This window comes from Dromaius novaehollandiae, chromosome 16 (genome assembly GCF_036370855.1).
Source record: "Dromaius novaehollandiae isolate bDroNov1 chromosome 16, bDroNov1.hap1, whole genome shotgun sequence".
Classification (NCBI taxonomy): domain Eukaryota; kingdom Metazoa; phylum Chordata; class Aves; order Casuariiformes; family Dromaiidae; genus Dromaius; species Dromaius novaehollandiae.
In genome coordinates this window covers 20,555,431-20,577,031 of record NC_088113.1, presented here as the reverse complement: position 1 = coordinate 20,577,031, position 21,601 = coordinate 20,555,431, and the positions used below count along the sequence as shown (strand labels likewise).

The 21,601-nt window shown below is 46.3% G+C and overlaps 1 protein-coding gene across 1 annotated transcript; it reads left to right on the top strand.

Annotated features, from left to right (window-relative positions):
* Positions 1 to 5,264: 5,264 nt before the first annotated feature.
* RAD21L1 (RAD21 cohesin complex component like 1) lies at positions 5,265 to 21,226 on the top strand. Its single transcript, XM_026107075.2, is given in 14 exon segments — positions 5,265 to 5,392; positions 7,022 to 7,233; positions 8,662 to 8,791; positions 10,103 to 10,202; positions 11,712 to 11,818; positions 12,220 to 12,405; positions 13,010 to 13,111; positions 13,905 to 14,012; positions 15,243 to 15,472; positions 16,884 to 16,986; positions 17,770 to 17,909; positions 18,625 to 18,714; positions 19,460 to 19,537; positions 21,017 to 21,226. Coding segments are annotated over 13 exon segments (1,728 nt in total). The 5' UTR covers positions 5,265 to 5,392; positions 7,022 to 7,089.
* Positions 21,227 to 21,601: the final 375 nt, after the last annotated feature.

Sequence of the window (21,601 nt, the reverse complement as noted above, 5' to 3'; positions counted from 1 at the left end):
CGGTGGGGGCAGAGCCGGCGGCCGGGCGCCCCGCGGGGAGCTGGGTGCTGACCCCCCCCCCCCGCCACGGGCTTTGCACGGGTCCTCCTCGCCCCGCGGGCCCCTCGTGCGAAATCACTCCCCGCTCCCAGAGACTTTGGTGGAGCCTCTTTAATGGAATTCCCTCCTCAACGCGCTTCATTCACCTTGAGTATTCATATTTCCATCAGGAGGATTTTTTCCCTCCCGATCCTGCAGGCCCTTCTCGAGGGGTAACGCAATATAACCTCCCATCGCCTAAAGACCCCTTCCGCCTTATTCAAAGCAAGAAAAACTGATGATTTTCTTCCTTTAATGGGTTTCCCCTCCAGATCAGGCTTGCAGCGCCGGCACCGAGGGGCTCCCCATCCCCGGGGGAGTCTGCTTGCTCCGGGCTGGGGCCCCACGGAGCCCCCCCGCCCTCCCCGGGGCCGCCGGGATGCTCAGCGCGCCCCGGCCCCGTGCCCGCGCTGCGGGGCTGCGGCCAGAGCTGCTCGGTGACTTTCCTCCCTTGCCAGCTGTCCAAAGGCATTTCTTTCCGCCTGGGAACGTCTGAAGCACATAACTTATGGAATGGATTAAAAACCGGTCGCGGTCCATGACAAAGGCCACCTTCTGTTGACCTGCGTTTTCTTAGGGGATAATTATTTCCCTTTCTCGGCGTCCTGCTCGTAGTGATTTTTCTTTCCGCAGAACGTTGTGCTTTAACGATGCTGCACGTTTAATTCCCAAGGTGCAATTTCACCTTCGCGCCGCAGACAGTGGGAAAACGGGAAAAGGAAAAAAAACACCTTTTTCAAAGCTTTGTGAGTTATTCTCTCCCCTGCAGCCGGAGCACCGGGATCTCTGAGGAGGATGTTCTGTTCGGGGCGGCGCGGGAGCGTGTCCAGCTTCACCCGCCCGCCGTGCCGGCAGGGCTGCAGGGGTCCGTCCCCGGCACCTGGCTGGCCGTCGCGCTCCGCTGGGAGCCGTGAAAGCACCGATCCTACGCCACGCTGTTTTACAAGAAACTATTGCTTAAAAAAAGAGTCACTGGCAGCAGAAAACTGGAAGCCACGTCCCAAAGCGGAGCCACCAGCCGCACGTGGCCGGGTGGGAGGCTCGTGGCGGCGGCGAGCAGCTTGGGCTGCGCTTCCCAGGCAGGCAGCGACCATCCATGCGTGGAAACCCCACGGGCGTCGGGCGGGCGACGTCCCTCCGGCGCCGGTGGTGGGACCCCCGTGCAGGAAGGGGTGTCCGAGGGCTGCGTGGCCCCAGCGCGCGCGGCGAGGGCCTCGATCCGGGAAGGGCCGAGCAGGGTGTCCAAAGGCCGCGTCGCCCCAGTGCAGGCGGGCACCAACCCGGCTGGGAAGGCACCGGGGGCCGAGCAGGGGGGCCGGGGGCCGCGGTGTCCTGGTGCACGCGGGTGGGACCCAGCCGGGAAGGAGCCGGGCTGGTGCAGAGCAGCACGATGCCCGGCTGGGAAGGGCCCAGGGCCGGTGCAGAGCAGCACGATGCCCGGCCGGGAGGCACCGGGGCCGGTGCAGAGCAGCACGATGCCCGGCTGGGAAGGATCCGGGCCGGTGCAGAGCAGCACGATGCCCGGCTGGGAAGGGCCCGGGGCCGGTGCGCAGCAGCATGATGCCCGGCCGGGAGGCACTGGGGCCGGTGCAGAGCAGCACGATGCCCGGCCGAGAAGGACCCGGGCCCGGGGCCGGTGCGCAGCAGCACGACGCCCGGCCGGGACGGCCCCGGGGGGCGCCGGGGCAGGGCGGAGCGGGGCGCGGCGCTAGGAGCCGCGGCCGTCGGGGGGCGGCGGCGGCGGCGGCGGGGGGGGGCTGAGCTGCCCCTCGAGCAGGGCCTGCGCTCCCTCCGAGAGCCGCCGCAGCCGCAGCCGCACCGAGCCGTAGGTGCCGCCGGCGCGGCGGGCGGCGCGGGCGCGGCGGCGGGCGGCGGCGGCGGCGAGCAGCAGCGCGGCGAGCAGCAGCCCGCCCAGGGCCAGCAGCGCCAGCCCGGCCACGGTGCAGCGGTCGAGGCGGGCGCGGAGCCGCGCCGCCCGCTCCTCCAGCCGCTCCATCTGCCGCGCCGGCACCGCGGGGTCGGGCCGCGCCGCCCGCGGCACCGCGCCCGCCAGCACCACCAGCGCCGCCCCGCTCAGCGCGCAGCCCAGCGCCAGCGCCAGCCCCGCGCCCGGCCCCCCCGGCCCCCCCGGCGCCCCCGGCCCCGCCGCCGCCTCGGCCGGGCTCTGCGGGGACGCCATGGAGCCGCCGCCGGCGCTGCGCGGCGAGAGGTGAGCGCCGGCCCCGGGACCCCCCCGGGCTGCTCCCCCCGGGACCCGGAGCTGCGCTGCCCCCCCCGCCCCGACCCCGCTCGCTCCGCCGCGCTGCCCCCGCCGCTCCCCCTTCCTCGCCCCGAGCCGCCGCCCCGCTGCCCGCGCCGGTTCCCCGCCCCGCCCCGCGCCGGGCTGCCTACCCCAGCCGGAGCCCGGGCGCCCGGGCCGAGCCGCCCCCGGTGCCCGGAGCCGCGGCGGGAGGGGAGGGAGGGAGGGCGGCGGGCGCCCCCCGAGCTGCCCGGCCCCGCGGGTGCACGGCCGCTGCGCGCACACAGGCACAGGCACAGGCACACACAGCACACACGCACACACACACGCACACACGCACAGGCACACGCACAGGCACAGGCACACACACACAGCACACACGCACAGGCACACGCACACAGGCAGATGCACCTACAACGGGGCTGCCCCAGGGATGCACACACGCACACGCACACACACGTGTGCAACAGGGCTGCCCCAGGGGTGCACAGGCACGCACACGTGTGCACACACACACGCACACACACAGGCGGGTACGGTGTGCTGCCCCGGCGTGCACACACGCGTGCACAAGCGAGATGGGGCTGCTCCAGGGATGTGCACACACCTGCGCACGCACACACACGCGTGCAATGGGGCTGCCCCATGGTTACACACACACACACACACACTCCCAGGCGTGCACCGGGACCCTCCGTGGGCCCCCAGGGCGGGCCCTGCAGGGAGGGGGCAGGACGTGCCGGGGCACCTGGGGCCACCCGCCCCACTGGGGACAGTGCAGGGCCCCGGGGGGCACCTGGGGACACGGGGGCCCTGCGGCCGGGGACACTTTCCGCATTTCGCAGAGCGCTCGCCCCGCTGCACGTGCTGCCGCTCTTTTTCACCCAAAAACGGACCCAGGCCCCAGCCCCGGCCCCCAGCGGCCTGCGGGCAGGAGCTTTTTTTCTGTTTCCAAGCTGCGCTGGGAAGGTTTTACGTCTATTTAAATTATTTAACTCAGCAAAACGGGTCTGGGGGTGGCCCCCGAGCTCCCGTTCCCCTTGCAGCGGCTCGCGGGCGCCCGGCCCCGGCGGGGACGAGACCTGCAGCGCCGCGGCCCTGCCCTGCTCCGCGCTGCCCCCCGGGGCCACCTGCCTTTTGCCCCGTCGGGGTGGAGATGGGCACGTTTTTGTTGTCTTTAACAGCTTGCGGTCGGTTTTGTGCTGTGTTGTGACCCACCGCGCGCTCCCCCATCTCTCCTTGGCGTCGCACCCCAGGGACTCATCCAGAGCCGGGCGGGGGGGAAAGCGGGATTCAGGATAAACCTAAGAGCATCCTGACCCGCCAGCCACGTTTATAGAGGCTTCAACACCCGCCGCCTCCCAGGGTAGGAAGGTGTTTGGAGAGGAGCAGGTCACGGGACGCGGGTTGTCCCGAACGGCCCATCGGCGCGGACACACGGCCTGGAGCACGTGGCAGACGTGGGGAGAGCCACGCAGGGTCTGAGTGCCCAGACGTGCCCAGCCCCCGAGCTGGAGAGCCCTCGGGAATGCCCCCGAGGCCGTGGGACCTCCAGAGCACTTGCCGTGCCGGGAAGGGGCTCAGGAGGGACGGCTGCACGGGGAGCCGCTTGCGTTTGCAGCCCCTCGGAGCAGGGGGGTCGGTTCGGGTCGGTGCTGGTGCGTCCGGGACGTTTCCGGCAGCGGGAGGACTGGGGCGCGCAGAGCTGCTGGGTCTCCGCTGGCTGCAGCCCCGCTGCCCCTCGGCGCTGCGGTGGGGGCCGTGCTGGGCCTCCCCCCCGGGCCAGGCCAGGCTGGTGGCACAGGGCTCGAGGCTGGCAGGGACCGCGCTGTCCCCGGGCCCTGGCACCAGGGGAGGGGAGGAGGGATGGAGCCAGCCCCGAGATGTGCTGCCAGCACCGGAGCAGAGGAGAGGGAGACGGCCAAGGTCAGAAGCAGCGCTGCCAAAATCCGCAGTGAGCCTGCGGGAGCGTCGGGGGGGAGGGAGATGGGGAATTCATGGAGAGAGCTGGGAGGAAGTGAGGGGACCTGGGGGGCAGGACGGGGCTGCCGGGAGGACGTGTGGGGCTGGCGGTGATGCTGCTCTTCGGAGACGGCAAACAGGAGCCCTGAGCGGGCAGGGGAGCGAGGCGGCGGGTGTTGGGCCCCGGGGAGGCCGCGCGCACGGCTCTGGCCCCTCCAGCACGTCCTTTTCCAGCATGGAAAGGACAAGGCTGAGGGAAGCTGGGCTGTGCCTGGCTGCAACTGCCCCAGCCCTGCCGCGGAGGGAGAGTTTCGCTCCTGCCTCCTTAGTGTTCGCAGCATCCCGAGGCAGAGCGAACGCCCGCAGCCGGCGCTGCTCAAGGTGACTCGGAGGTCAGGGCTTGCTCGGGAGGAAAACAGCCAAGCGGCTCGGGAGGCGGCCAGAGGCTTTCCGCAGAGGCAAGGAGAGGCCTCGGCTCGCGGAGGAGCATCTCGCCTCCCGGCACGGCCAGGCCCCAGCACCCAGTGCTCCCAGCGCGCGCCAGGCACGGAGCTGCTCTGCCCGGCCTGCCGGCGAGAGCAGCCCCGGCACTGCGCGGGGAAAGGGCGCAAAGCTTCCCAGTGATAACTGGGGCCTGATTATCTCCGGCTAGCAGTGGGCCGCCAGGGAGACGGGGAAGACCGCGAGTGGGGACGTGTGCCTGGCGATACGGCAGCAGCTGATGCGCTGGGCCAGGGCTTGGAAGCACCAGGAGACTCTCTGAGCTCTGCCTGCGGTAAAGCGAGGCGCAGAGAGCAGGGGGCACGGGGCTGGGAAACATTTTTGTCTGCCGGTGATATGTAAATGCCCCAGCGTGTGCAAATGCACCGACTGCCTCTGTGTGGTCCCAGCCAGCTGGCGTGGGCTGGGTGCTGCCCACCTTTAGCCTCTTCCCTCTGCAAAGAGCTCAGGTCTTAAGCTCATTTTTTTCCTTCTGCAGGTTTCCTTCACCTGCACCATTTTATGTGAAGTGCTCAGAGCTACGCCGGGCCTGCTTACTTGGAAAGGAGGAGTGGTTCCTTTCAACCAGCCTCTTAAAGGACCGAGGTTGAAAGAGGTTGGGAGCAGAGCTGGGTAAGTGCCCTGCATCACAGCTGTTTGCAGGCACGTGAGCCGAGCCAAGCCGTGTAGTGCTCCTTGAGATGCCGGCGTGGTCCTCGGGTGGCTCCGGGAAGGAATGGGGGTTCGGTTATATGGAGATATTACCATGGACCAACACCAACGCAAACCGAGCCACCGCAGGGCAGTCCCCGGGTCCCCAGGGGCTGCTAGCCGGGCTCGAAGCCATGACACCCTCTCCCAGAGAGGGCCCACGGGGCCTGCAGCCTGCTAGGACATCAGTGGAGAGCAGCCGTGTCCCTCCCAGCAGGGCGACCTTCAAAGGCAGCAGCCAGCGCTGTGGCTGCTCCCCGCTGCAAAACGCGCTGGGGTGCTGCGGGGCAGCGAAAACCGGCGTCCGGGCCTGCTGCGTGGCCACGCTCGTGGGCCGAGCCGTGGGTGGACAGGGGGTCTGGGACCCCGCTGGGAGCCAGCCCGGTGCTCAGCGTGCCGGCTGTGCCCCACGCACAGGACGGCGGGGCTCGGGTCTGCCTCCTTCGGTGCTGGTGATCGATGCCGGGCAACGGTTCTGGAGTGGTCCGGTCCGGTCCGGCCTGGGGGACATGGCTCTGCCCGAGGGACGCAGCGCTGCCCGGCCCGGGAGCAGCCGCCTAGGTCCGCGGGGGAGCACGCTGCGCCCCTGCCGCCTGTCTGCCCCCAGCGCTGCGCTGAGCCCCCCCGCCACCCCAGTGCCGCGGTAGGTACCCCCCTACCAGGGCCGCCCAAGGTACACCCATCCCCTCAGCACCGCGCCAGGTACCCCGCTCCCTCAGCGCCACACTAGGTGCCGCCAGCGCCTCAGTGCCAGGTACCCCCATCGCCTCAGTGCCACACCAGGTACCCCCATCGCCTCAGCACCTACACCAGGTACCCCCATCGCCTCAGCACCAGGTACCCCCCTCCCCTCAGCACCTACACCAGGTACGCCCATCGCCTCAGCACCAGGTACCCCCCTCCCCTCAGCACCTACACCAGGTACGCCCATCGCCTCAGCGCCAGGTACCCCCATCACCTCAGCACCACACCAGGTACCCCCATCGCCTCAGCGCCGTACCAGGTCCCCCCATCACCTCAGTGCCAGGTACCCCCCTCCCCTCAGTGCCACACCAGGTACCCCCATCGCCTCAGCGCCAGGTACCCCCCTCCCCTCAGTGCCACACCAGGTACCCCCATTGCCTCAGCGCAGCGCCAGGTACCCCCATCGCCTCAGTGCCAGGTACCCCCATCGCCTCAGCACCGCGCCAGGTAACCCCATCGCCTCAGCGCCAGGTCCCCCCCCTCCCCTCAGCACCACACCAGCTACCCCCATCCCCTCAGCGCCAGGTACCCCCATCGCCTCAGCACCACACCAGGTACCCCCATCGCCTCAGTGCCAGACCGGGTACGCCCATCGCCTCAGCACCACACCAGATACGCCCCCTCCCCTCAGCACCACCCTAAGTACCCCCCTCCCCTCAGCACCACACCAGGTACCCCCATCGCCTCAGCACCACACCAGGTACCCCCTCCCCTCAGCGCCGCCCTAAGTACTCCGCTGCCCCCTCAGCGTCTCCCTGCCCCCACTAACTACCCGCTGCCTCTTCACCCCGCTTTCTGCCCCCTCAGCAGAGAAGAAGGGAAGAGCCCCAAGGACGTGGTGGCGCCGGTGACCCACGAGCCTTGGCGTGGCCATCATGTTCTATATGCACTTATTTGTGAACAAGCGTGGGCCCCTGGCCAAAATATGGCTTGCTGCCCACTGGGAGAAGAAGCTCACCAAAGCCCATATATTTGAGTGCAATTTAGAGACTACTGTCAGGAAGATCATCTCACCAAAGGTACGTTATTAAATAAGGAGGTGTCTTCTGGTAGGGTCTGGTGTAGAAGTCTATATATTGAACAAGGTTCTTTCTGTTGTAAAAATTGGTTTTCTAAGACATATTTGTGACTGTTTCAAGGTCATGTGAGGCAAAGTCCTATTGTGATTTTATTCAGCTCTCACTCAGATAAAATCTCTGTCCTATTAAATTATAGTAATATAAATCTTTTACTTGTTATTTTGCCCTTGGAGATCTGTGGGATGCATTCGTGTACACTATAAGAAAATTTTACCAAAAAACATTCAAATATATTTTCCTATATACGGCTGCTTGCCCAGGCGATCACAGTAAGCAGGTTTCACTTGGTCCATAAAATGACATGAGCTCATCGGTTTCCTGTGGTAACGTTGGTCTTTCTTCAGAGATTTTGAGTACTAGCGACAGGTATTGTTCAAAATAATTTGGGAATTGCCAATATTTGGGGAAATTGCCTCAAAAAGATTGAAGAGTCGGCTGCTTAACCAAAGTAAAGGGACTATGAAAATTACCAAAAATTGTACACAGAGCATTTGAGGAGAATATTTTTGCTATTCTTCTAACTAATCTTTAACCTATCATAACTATCCTTCCACTTTCAGTGGACTTCTCCCGGGTCCCCAGGTGTAAGTAGATAAATATATAATTAAGCATACTTAATGCGTATGAAAGGCTGTGTATTAGCAGTCCTGGAGGCTGAAGTCCTCTGTGTATCCCAGATAAGGTATGGCTGAAGTAAGCACAGATGGAGCCAGTTGTTAAGTATCCATGACTCATTCAGTCCTTGGCCCCTCTGTTTTAACTGCATCCTCTGGAACATTTTGCGCTGTCACTAATCAATGGGTTAGGAGATCCAAGGCTTTCTGCTAGTACGAGCAGATTTTTTTCCATGAAAATACCTGCTCAGTAGTTGGTGGTCTGAATTTCATTGTCTGTCTTTTGTGGGTTATGAGTAAGTGAACTTTGTTAAAGTGATCTTAGTATTATTATTTATAAGTATTTTCCAAGATGTAATAGTCTTTCCTTTGGATGTTGTCCCCTCTAGCATCAGAATGACCATCTAGCATTTTCTTGCTGCAGGAAGACTTTGCATTATTAAATGCATAGCTGGTACAGCGTCTGCCCACTTAAAATAACCAAAGTGGCAAATACTAGGATATGTGCAGCTGTTTTGCTCTTCAGCATGTGTCGTATTGTTATACTGAGCTGAGATGTTTTAGATAAAGAGCGAGCATCAGCTTCCGACTTCAGCTTCAATATGGTAATGTTTAGGAACAGAAATAACTGGAAGTTCCCAGCTCTGTGACAGTGTAATTTACTGTAACTCTGTTACTACTTTGTGTAATACTTTCATTTTAACGGTTTTGTCAAAAATATTAACTCTCGAACAATTTTTTTGAATCATCAAAGTTTGCAATTGCTCTGCGGACCTCTGGACACTTACTCTTAGGAGTGGTGCGAATCTACCACAGGAAAGCAAAGTACCTCTTGGCGGACTGTAGTGAAGCTTTGACAAAAATGAAGACAGCCTTTCGTCCAGGTGCGTATACATTCTGCATTTTTCCATCCGTGTCCTTTATAGATCTTGTCTTTAAATTTAATTTTGGACATTTCTGTTAAAGACACATTATTGATCCCAGTGGAAATTGAACTCGCTGGTGCCTACTACCAATGTTTAATCTAACTTAATTTGATGTAATTTCACTCTTTTAAAAGAAGCAATATCTTAAGCAGTCTTAAAAGAAGAAACTTAAATTCATCCTCTGTTGCTAGATAATTAGTTTTCATTTCTGATGACACCAACAACATCTACCAACGTGTTAGTGCCAAATCTGACAGTGTGTTTGGTGCTGTAGCCATATAGCCAGCAAAAAGGGAATAGAGACGACTATATCCATTTCAAGACAGCTACATGTTTTTCCTATTTAGGCAACAAACAGGGAGACACTGCTGCCTAGAGGTTAGGAAAGAAGGCTAAGAACAGAAGAACTCCAGCTTCTATTGACTTAGACTTCTTAATTTTCTTTGTGACCTATTATACATCATTTTCATGAATATGATAATGATTAATTAGGTAATATTTGTAAACATTTTGAAATCTCTAGAGCTAACGCCTGATAAAATTATGTAGTACTATTTATTTTTAATAGGTATTATAGTAGCTTATATACACGCACACAGTACAAAGACAAGAGTCAAAGGTCACAACTGCAGCAAGTGAAACTCCAGCTGGATAGAAGAGGAAAAAATTTACAGTAAAAGTGGTGAAACACTGAGACACATTGTCCAGAGATGCTGTGGAATCTCCATTATCAGAAACAGTGAAAAGCGATCTAACTTTGAAATTAACTGCTTTGAGCAAAAGATTGGACTAGATAACCTTCAGAGAGCCCTTCTAAGCTATATTGTTGCATGATTCTCTGATTATAAAGTATGTGCGATCTTATTTCATAATTATTTGATTCTGGAGAATAGCATTATATAGACACTGGAGAGAAAAAGAAAACACAATAACTCAAATGAAGTTGCATGAAAGGTTCTAGGCCAGCTACCAGCTATAAGAATCTTCCAGGGGCTTTAAGTAGCTGTTGGTAAACTCAATGTATTTACAGCATTTCAGGGCCTGTAGCAGTTTTCAACAGCAGCTTACTCTTTTGTATCTGTCTGTAAATAATAGGGCTTCCAAAGTACATTCCATTGTGAAGTCCTGTTGACAAAGTACCTAAGCTTTACTTTTGTTATTTATAATGGCAGAGACCTTGACAGGTTTATAGTTTTACTATATGTACTTGGGAGAACATTACTTTTATTCTGTTGCTACTTATTTTGTTACGTTTTGTGTTTCTTTTAGGACTTGTTGACCTTCCAGAAGAGAACTTTGAGGCTGCTTATCAGTCCATTACGTTACCTGAAGAATTTCATGATTTTGCAACACCACTCCCTGAATTAAAGTAAATGCTTCCCTATATTTTGTAAATTATTTTAGCATTTTCAGAAGTAAAAGATATCTTTATTGTTATTGGATCCAAATTCAGATGGAGTTATTTTGGTTTGATAACTAAATTGTTCTAAAATCTCAATCAGGTTTACAAGGCAACAATCACAAGAATTGTGCATTTGTAGAGCTCCTCCAAGTCCATTTAATCAGCACAAGTTCTTTATAACAAAATCATGTATTGAACTTAGGCTTCAGGATTTTCACATTTTACATTGTGTAAGTGAAGCCTGCAAACAACTTACTGACCTCAGGAGAAGATATAAAAGGTGGTATAAATTCTGTTGTAAGAGCAAGGAACCCTTGGTTGGTAGCTTAGCAATGCTGCATTGTTCCGTTGTGTAACTGGATTTATCTTCTGGTCACTTGCTCTTTGAGGCCTGGTGTTTTATAGGAGGTAGTATGCTTGGATCCTGATGAAAAGCCAACGTGTTTCTTCGGCTTTTCTGACATACATCAGCATTAATGCAAAACTAATAAAAAACAGGTCAAAACACATTTCAGATGGCTCAGGTCCTCTGAAAGATCCAAGATAATGGACTTTCACAGACGTTTCCTCTGTACCGCTTCATAAATAAAGTTTGATTGGATCTGTAAGTCTTTAGGATTTTGTAACTGCAGCGGAGAAGCAATATTATTTTTTCAATTTATTCAAATAGCTCAGCGTGCCAACTCTGGAAAGTGTGCTTTTTTTTGACTACCCAAAGGGTCTGTAGGGTTTGATTTACAGATGATGGCATTATACAAATTAGATGCCTATTATGTGACAAGTGTCTGGTAGATAGTAGGGCTTGAATATGTAAAACTTACAGAAGCCAAAGTTTACTGGCAAAACAGAATGGAGAAATATGAAATATGGAGAGAGGAGTATGGATGATGCTTCTTCAGTGCTTATAAATATGTCTACGATTTCTTGAGGAGATTGCATTCTGAGTGTTTGTCTGGAGAATTTATTCATGACGTTCCAGGTGCGGAGATAACTCCTAAGTCTGTTTAGCTAAATGCTCTTCCTCGCCCTCGTGGACCTCCCTCTATCTATCATGCTGTTATGACTCTTGCAGATTCGGTGTTCGCTGTACAGCTTACACTGGAGTTTACTTAGGACTTTTGGCTAGCTAAGGAGGCAGTTGCCTACTAGCTTAGAGGTACCAGTTTTAATGAATATGTAGCATCTGTTTTCCATGTGCTGTTTTTTAGCTTTTAGAGGAAATACGAAGCAGTGAATTTTATCAATAAAATCTGAAATGGTTTGAATTCCAATAGCTTTGGGAGGCAGTTCTTTCTCCACAGAAGTTAGGATCAGCTGGGGTACTTTCAATGCCATAGAAAACCATAGCTGTCTTTCTGTTTTTTACAGTAAAACATCAGGTTTGAAGACTGTCTGGAAAAACGTTTTTCACATTCCAGCTAAATGGTCAATGGGTTTCAGTTCATACTGTATTTTGTATATATTTTTTTTTATTAGTGCCATTGAGGTTGCTGAACATTTTACCTTGAATCAGAGCAGAGCTGAAGACATCACACTTACAGAGGATTACGAAAGCAATATACTTCTCTGTGATAGAAACTTTGGTGAGAGAAGTTGAGAAATTAGAAATATTCCATAAGGGAAAGTGTGTGTGTTCTATGCAGAATTTTGTACAATCTGAGTCATGTCCACATGTGAAGAAGCTCTTATTAAAAATGCATTTACTTCATGTTTGTGTTGATTGGCCTATCATATAGTCTCATGCTTAGATTTCTGTGTCCAGTATTCTGCTGAAGTAATATAATGTGATATTAGAGAATGAGACTCAAACCCAACATTTGTTTTTTTTAATTGAATTAGTTAAAATTGTTTATTATAATATTTTGTTTGCTGTGTGCAATATCTTACAACATTTCTTAAATTATTTGAAAATTAGGAAATGGATAAATACATATTTCACATGTATTCATGCAGATGAATCATCACAAATTCTGTATTCATTCAGGTGAGGAACCAGATACACTAAGACAACATAGCTTCCTTGATGGCAGCATAGTAATGAGCAGTAATAGTGTCTTAGCTGATCACACCCCTGCAAGCCTAAATGGAGACAAGTCTGCACTGTGTGAAGATACTTACTGCTTTGAGCATGATTGTTTTGGAGATGAGGAGACTGCTGGGGATATGATTGGTAGGGTTTAGCACAAATAAACAGAATTAGATTCTTTCCAAATATTTTTATTCTTACAGGAAAGCAAACAAACATGAAATTGATTGTTTTCAAACACAAATTTCCTTTTTTTGTTTGTTTTTGTACTTTACTTTGTTTTTTACTACTTGTCACTAAATTCCTGATCATTTAGACATTCCCAGCTAAAATGGAATTAAAGAACACATTTCAGTTGTTTAGAATAAAATGTATTCAATTTATATGTAATGCTTAATTTATATTTTCAAAGGTGATATACTACAGCATTTTTATTCTTATTATCATAATAACAAAGGCAACTGAGTGTACATTTTTATGGTTTAGAATATTTACATATACCTTTGTAGACTTATACCTTTGAAAGAGTAACAGTGACCACACTTTTCAAGAAAAAGATAGAAAACTAAATTAAGACTAATGTTCTCCTTTTTATATGAAAACAGTTGTAATATCGCTGCACATTTGTGTAAGCTAAGCTTTTTTGTTTGCACAAAATTAATATTTAAGCAGTAACATATGGCTGTATCAGGTTATTTCATGACTCCTAAAACGTAGAATGAATAAAACTAGGCATTTTATTTTTAAGAAATTCTATTGAGAGATGAGAAAAATAGCCTAATTAAAGACATTCTTGATATGGAGGAAGAACTTCCTTTGTCACAAGATCTTCCAGAGAACAGTGCAGCCGGTGAGTTTGTAGAATCTCTGTTCCTCATTACTTAAATGAACCCTCTGTTCCTGTATTGCATAAAGTTTCTTGCAATCAGCCTTGTTTGACAAGAATCATATCTTTTTCCTGTGTTAAATTGTTTTTTTTCTAGTATACTTTATTCACCATTTTAGGTATAATTTAATTTGACCTTGGAATTCTAGATTTGTAGCTTGACATGGATAGAAACATTTTATATGATAAACTGTATTTTAAATATGCTGTTGTTCCATGCTGCTGCTTAGACTGTGCTATTGCTTTGGTAGAGGGAAATGAAACAGAAGAAGGGTATTCCGTGATTTTGAACTTTATCTACAACTATTTCTGACTCCACATTTCAGCTACAAATGACATTTTAGTAGTTCATAAAGGTGTTGCTGGTCCTATTTTGATTTGGTATTGATAAAATAAGTTGTTGAAATGAAAATTAATTTTCAAAAAGTGTTTCTGGAAAGAAAAACTTTTTTTTGGTATCATACATCCTTATATCACGATTACACTGCTGCATTAAATTGCGTAATCTGGAGTATTAAAGAGAAACAGTGACACCTCTCATTGCACTAGTCCATCCTTGCACTGCCCATTCCTTTTATGCTAGTTTGGCAGTGCCAGTTAATGCTGGTTAAAGTAATTGTGAGATTATAGATTAAATCATAGTTTTCTAATTCTGATCTTTTTTGTCTGATGCCAATCTCGTATATCATAAGGCTAAGAAATTATTTCATCTTATAATTTTTTTTTCATTTGGGTTATTTGCTGGGTTTTCTTGTAGTGGATTCCAATGGTGCAGACGCCATGATTCAAAAAGGTCCTCTAATGAATGAAACAGCACTTTTGTCTAAAGAAGAAGGATTTGTGCTTGAGCCTGTTGATGATACAGGTCAGAACTAGATTAGTTTCTTGCTAATGGTTTGCATTAGTAGGCTTACTTTTCTTACTTCTTATTACTAAAGAAATTTGCATCACAGAATATTCTCATTTTACATTTAATCTGCTCCTACTGTCAGAGTTCTCTTTTCTGATAATTATTATACAAAACCAGTATCAGGCTATTCATCTGATCTGCACAAATCTCTATTTGCAGTCTCCTCCACATACCAAGATAAGCTTTGCTCTTCTACAGTTCTGCCAGCAGTGCAAACCCAGTCTAGTCATGGGTGTTACTGAACTTTTAGCTGAGGAACTTTCATTGCTAGTGACACATCATCAATCTTTTATATGCAAAATAACAACCTTAAACTTTCATGCCTTTGTAAAATTTGTTTCATGAACTTCTAACATACGATCCAAAAAGAAAAATATTTCTTTTCTTCTGTGAGTATACATCTATCACATTGGCGGGTGTTAGCACATAAACAAGTTCCTGTTGACACTAATACTTAGAATACTTTCATTTTCTGGACTGCCAAAATAATATTCAGGAAGATATGGATATCTAACCAATGATTGCCTCTCTCTTTGGTTTATTATGTGAATCCTACCTAATTCGATACCAAAGGATTAAAATGACGAATACAGCTATGAATCATGAGATAATGAAGGTTGTTGAGTATGTTGATAATTCTTGGAACAATTAACTTCCTGATGGATTAAAGATAGTTTACTCAATCTTGTTGGTACATCATATGTTCTTATTAAATCATCATGTTGCTGCTTCTTCAGTAAAATACTCATACATCTTCCTTAATTAGGAATATATGAAAGAGTAGACATTACAAAAACTTTTGTTGAAATGGTCCATGCATTGTACTTTAATTTTCAAGTTTGTGCTGTCTTTCAATAGATCATCAGTCTGTTCAATCATTTCACAATGCTTTTTTCATGCTTAATTTTTCAGTGCCTTGGACCTCGTTTGTGTATATTCATAATGTAATAGTTATTGAAAAAAAAAATGCCCAAATCAGAAATAGGAAGGATGAACAACTCCTGTTGAATTTTTTGATATTGTAATGCCAAACACTAAATATATGGGGAAAAGGGATAATTAAATAAGTTTCTTTAGAGATTACTTTTTCTGCTATTTAGTGCCTCCAGTGCTGAGTTACATTATAGAGAGATATCTATCAGTGAAGGAGGTCAATACCTTTTTTAAAATACTTGCTCTACTTAGTTATCACCCAGAGGAAAAAAAATAAAAGAAAGAGGAAATTGCTTGTGGATGCGGACAAGGAGCTCAGCTGCAATGCTATATACAACCAGCTTAACAACTTCACGGACATTCTTGCTACGTTAGACCTTGCACCCCCAACAAAAAAAACAATGATGTGGAAGAAGTCAGGCGGAGTGGATACACTTCTGTCCCACACTGCACAACCTTTGATTCATGCTCAGCTACAAATGGTAAAGATTTATTCCTTGTAGGTTTTTATGCCACTGTATAAATTTTGGGAGTATTGCACATTTAGGATCTAATTATAAGAGATTTTGCAGAGTTGGTTTCATGTGAATTCCTAGTAAACTGCAGGTGCAAACCATCATTATAAGTATTGTTCTGCATTACAGCTCACTGGACACCTGATGATTGTAAGTGTATTCATAATTAATTGCTTCAGCCAAAAGGCCTTATGCAGAACTCAGGTCTTTAATCTCCAGCACTCCACTCTCCAGCACTGCAAGAATGAGTAAAAAATGACACAGAAACTTGAAAATACATGTTTTGTTTTACATATTGGCATCTGAGTGATTGTACATTTATGCACAATTTTCCTGATTTCTGTCAATATCTTTTATACTTTCTAATTTTTTGGTTTCTGCTCTGTAATCAGCATTGTACCTTTTTTTTTTTTTTTTTTTTGCATTTACTTTAAAGTTACTTTCTTTAGCATTTACTTTAAAGTCACATAAGGCTTAAACATTATGATCATATGATTAATGACTTTGGAAAGATGGTATGCCAAATTGTTTTTTACTTTCCTAATGGAAGATTAAGCTTCCAGCTCAGCAGAAGTCAAGGGAGTTTGCTTTTCAGAGAGCCAAGATGCTCCTGATCACTGTATCATTTTGGCTGGAAGCATGAGCCAGACCACGCTTTTTTTGACAGTTTGGTCCTTATTGTTCTTCTCTGCAGGAAAGATACATTTGTTTCATGGGAATATGATCTACCAAAGCCTCTCATGTCCCTACATATTATTTGACAGATCATTCAAAGAAGCTATAAGTTTACAGCTTATGATGAGATAAAGAAAGAAGGGATCAACATATGTACAAGATGATACTGAAAGAAACGGAGTAAACTGTTTTACAGCAGTCTTATGTTAATTGCACGATGTTTCTTTGGCTGTATAGCTTCTTTGAGAGATCTAGGAGGCAGGGTGTCCACAGGAACAGTCCTGCATATTCGTTAGAACAGTACCCCTTCACTTCTCTGAGCTGAGGTGCAGAACTACAACTTGTTATTTATGAGGATGAACACAACAGCAGATGCAGAGAGAAATTCAAACACAAATTGCAGATTTTTCTCTTTCATCCCTTCTTATTGGTTGTCTTAGAGGAAAAATGGTCCAAGGTGTGACTAAGACATTTCTTCATTGACTTCACTATCAAGCTGCAAAAGGCTATTACTTCAAAAAATTGCAGATTTTCTGAAAGATTTAATCCAAATCTCTAAATTCTAGATTGCAGTTATCAATATACAGCTCCTGTTCATTCCTTTGTTTTAATGCTTGTCAATAGTCTAAAGGTATATTCTGAGAACAAAAAAATATAATAAATAATAAATGATAAAATAAAAATAATAAATGATTGTTTTCAGTTGTTTGCAAACTGCTTCAAGTATCACAGATTCAAGATGGAAAGAAATGGAATACCGATGGAGTCTGAAATGGAAGAAACAAGAAAAGGACAAGATACGAAAGGTGACATTTTAATTCTGTCTCTGTAGAATTAGCCATTAGGAAGTGTTTAAAATCTATTTTATATAACATTTGAGACACACACACACAGTGTGTACAGTAGTCTACAAGTCAAGGTCAAAAAGTTTCAAATGTTAAGAAAATTGGCTACATTAAATGTAAAAAGAAAAATAGATTTTTTTTTTATAAGTACTTTTCTTTTGCTCCTTACATCACAAATGAGGCAAGACTTTTTCTCTCTTGTGGCATAAGGAGGTATTTTAGGGTTTTCCTTTTGTTTCTCCAATTGACTCCCAAACTAGAGGTTTGTTAAAAAACAGGCTTCCCATTTATTCTGAATTTATTCAAATTGTTCTCCAAATTCAGAGAATTCTCCCAATTCTCCAAATAATTTCTGTTACTACCTTGAAGATCATGTTTTGGTTAATATCGAGCAAGAAGAAATGTTCCATTTTAGATGGTCTGCTAAGGTGATTTATCCACTTTCACTCTTTTATTCAGCTAGGAAAATAATCTGCATGACCAGCTCAGAAGTTAATCAGTGAAACCACCTCCTACAAGTCTGTAAAGGTCAACTCTTAGATGCTTACAGGAAAAGCGGTCTTGAAAGGTTCTCCTTCTGTAGTCCTATTGGGAATGATATTTATTCTACTTAGCACTCTTCTTGAGTTTTCTAGACTGGGGTGTGGTTTTGTTTTTCAAAGCTTTTTTTAAGGACAGAGATTAACCATAACTTCCTCTCAAACCTTGGTTTTTTGTTTTTTGTTTTTTTTTTTGTTAATACAGAGATGCTGATAATTGAAGAGCCAAGTTACCTACAGGAGTCAGATCATTCAGAGACTGAGAAAAAAATTAGAAATGATTCATTTATGTTGGCATCAAAGAATAGCAAAAATGAAATTGATGATAATCTGGATGAAACTATAGTGAGCAGTTTCCGTAAATTTTAGAGAACTAAACGTATTTGTTGGTTTCATTTTATGTTAAGGTTCCATTTATAACAAGCTAAGAAATTATTAATATATGTTTGAAAAGCATGTTACAGAGACAGCTGATATAACATTAAGTGGCTTGTGTCATGAAATTTTTCTTTATAAGCACCTTGGCAGACTCTCACAACAGATTATTAATTAAAATATCTATTAATCACTTATTAACATCTTATAAACTAATTCTAAATGAAACCTTAATATAAAGTATAGCCTGTTTGTACTGAAAAGATAAATACTGTCATCTTTATGAAGGATGAGATTTTTCTTTTGTGTCTCAAATTGAGCAAATACTCAAGTAATAATTAATTATCCATTTCTGCCATCTTTATTCAGGTTATCTTAAAAGGAGATTCTTTAGCGAATACAAGACTCTTTAAGGTTGAAAAAGAATGACAAAATTGGACCTAACAGTAACAGAAAATGTAGGGTCTGTACCTGAATTGAACCTATAGGTGTAGATCCAGCTATAGGAAGAATACTACAGCAAAGCCCCTTCCTATGTGAGAAAAGATATGACAGAAATATCAACTCTTAAATAATTTTGGAAAACATTTATTATAATAAATTTTTGGAGCAGAATTATGTAATTGAGAATGAGATTGTGTGCATGACTGCTAATGCCAACTGATCATCCTTCCTATTCCAATAGCAGGGTAGAACTGCTTTGTCTGAGAGCTCTTCATTGGTGAATACATCACTGGGACAAGAAGCTGAAATAAAGCAAGCGGAGTTAACAAATGTATGTATACTAGAAGCTGGCAACTTAACTTCACAGCAGAATGGCATTCTTTCACAGAAATATTAAAAAACACGAAAATGATAATTTCATGAACTTACTGTGAATTTCAATGTATTAATATACTCTTTAATATATATTTTGCCAATCAAAAGCATTGATAGCTTGATAGTCAGGGATATATATATTCCCCTGTTTAAAGGTTATAGAGTCTGCGAGGAAAACGGCAGACTTCTATTTAAAGACTGTGCTTCCACGTAAAAAGGAAACAGTTTGTGAACTTAGTGGTTATGAGGAAACTTAAAAACTTTGACCCATGTGTAATCTTGTCCTGTCAACTTCATAGGTTAGAAGTCTAAAATATGAAGCTGAAATTTTGAACACCCATTTTGGCTCCTGGCTAGTTCTAATGTTACAGTAACCCTAGTCACACACAAGAGTGTCTTACTGTGAAGCTGCCTTCATAAGGCTCAGTGGGACCATTTTCATAGTCTATAACATGTTGTTACATCTGATCTGCCTCTCTTTTTGCGGAGGGAAGAACCTAGTTAACACTCTTTTTCTCTCAGTTCCACAAAGCCTGCTATAAGTGTAGAGGTGTCAAAAGTCCCAGATACCCTATATATAGCCACCAAAATGTCTAGCTTCAGTTGGATTTTCAGTTAAGCTAGAACACTTGTCCTTTTTTATCATCTTTGTGTATGACTTTTTATACATGCTATCTAACATTGTTATATTTCCTATCAAGGAGCTAATAAGGAACAATAAAGACAGAGAAGAAAAAAGGTGGAGCAAAAGAACTCGTCAGTTACTAAAAACATTACAGGTATCAATGTTGGACATTGTAAATAGATGCCAAAAATAGCCATTGATTTTGGTTGGACCGTGTCAGAAAATCTCCTGCTTATTTATACAGTTTACGATATTGTTGCTTTTCAAACGCTATGTATAATTGCCTTCTACTGGGTGTTTATATAGGCAATTTATATAGGAAATCAGAATTGAGCGCTCCACTTTCCCTCACCTGCTGGAATTTCTAGAATTTTTCTGAACTTTTACTTTATCAGCAGTGTCTTCTGTAATGCTAAGCCCTTGCTTTATTCCTGCTGTGAGTAGTCTCTAGACTATCTCTATACAACCCTATTCCTAGCTACTTAGAGTTTTGCCCAGTCTCAGGTGCCTGCATTGGGCTCTTCATCTGTTTGAACTGCTTCTGAGATTAAGGCTACGGAAATGAGTGATGCTTATATTAAAAAAAAATCTGGTAACCCATTCTTTAGGAGATTTTAATGCCCTAGCACTTCCAAGCCACTTGAAATTTAGCGATGAGGATAGCCTTTGCATCAGGAAGGCTTATTCTGCCTTTCTTGCAGAAATCCTTTCAAAATTGGTGGAGCTGTAATGTATGATACTGTATGCCATATGCACAAATTTGTGACAGGCTTACACTGCAGCCAGCACAGGCTGTCATGATGCTGAATGTCTAAATTCTTGCCCACATCTGCATGTTCCTGTTCCCTCCCTTTGGCCAGTGCAAGCATTCTGGTGGTTCAGCATTGGTCTGGTTGGGAAAAAAGGGGGAAAAAAATGCCAAAAAGTTATTTTCACCCAGGGCAGTTCTCTAATCTAACGTACCTCATGGCTGAACAAACGATCGAGGAAGGAAAATACGGAAATCAGAACATGCGAATGGGGATGTGGGGAACATTTAGGTTGGAACTTCTGCCAAAGCAAAGTTCACCAAACTTTGCTCTCAGTCTAGCTTGTCCCTAGTGTTGGAGGTTGACTTTGCAACCTTCTTGTTCTTTTAGTTATTTTATGTTAACACTTTTAACAGGTTGTGTGTAATACCCCTAAATAAATACTTACATTTATGTGTAGCCATTTAAAAACAAACAATAGGAATAATTAGTTAGCTCTGAATTAATTTGTCTATGATATAGCTGGTATTCTCTATTCAAAGAACAGGGTATGGAATGATTTTTATTGTTTTCAATCATGAAAATCATTACAGATATGCTTCATTGTATGCCTCAGTACAGTTTCACTGAATTCAGTGGAATTGCAGGCATGTAAATTTTTGTAACATATGTAGGTGGTAGCAATATTATGGCAATAAAATGTTAAGAGCCACTATATAAATGTAAATGCCAAGATAAGATACTATTCAAGGCCTTCAACCGGAAAATATTCACTCTGAGCAGAAGTACTCTTCAGTTCAAACTTGATGGGATCTGGTTTTATTGGCAGTTAAGCTGACCTAACTGATTTTCTTTTTTCTTTTTTCCCCCCCCCCCTTATACAGCACATGAACAAATCAGGAGTGAATTCTTTCAGTTTACTGGAGCTCTGTCAGAAAAACAACCGGAAAGAAGCTGCAGCCAAGTTTTACATCTTTCTTGTTCTAAAGAAACAGTTGGTTATTGAGCTTACTCAAAGTGCTCCTTTTGCAGACATTACAGCAACTGTAGGCCCAAAGTTCAATACTCTCTGAAATCATGCAATATTCAGATAAACTAATAAAAAAATCTTAATTTTTCAGAATGTCTTTTTCCTGAAAAAGTGACTGAAAGCCTTGTCAAACCACGGTGAACTAAGCAGAACTCTCCTTCATTTGTTTGTCCCCTCGGAACTGCAAAGTAACTAAACTTGTGCAGATGTGCTGCTTCAGTATTGGTTAGGAAGGTGTTCATTATTATGTTTAGTTTTAATATATATGTTTATATAATGAATGGTTAATTATTCTGTTAATAAATGACAGCTAAAAATGGATATTCCACACACGATTTACATTGTTAAGGATTTTATAAAAGTTCTTTAAAACCTTTCTTACAATCCAGTTTGGGAGATGAAATTATTTTTTAAATATTTTTGTTTAACTGAAGAGCAA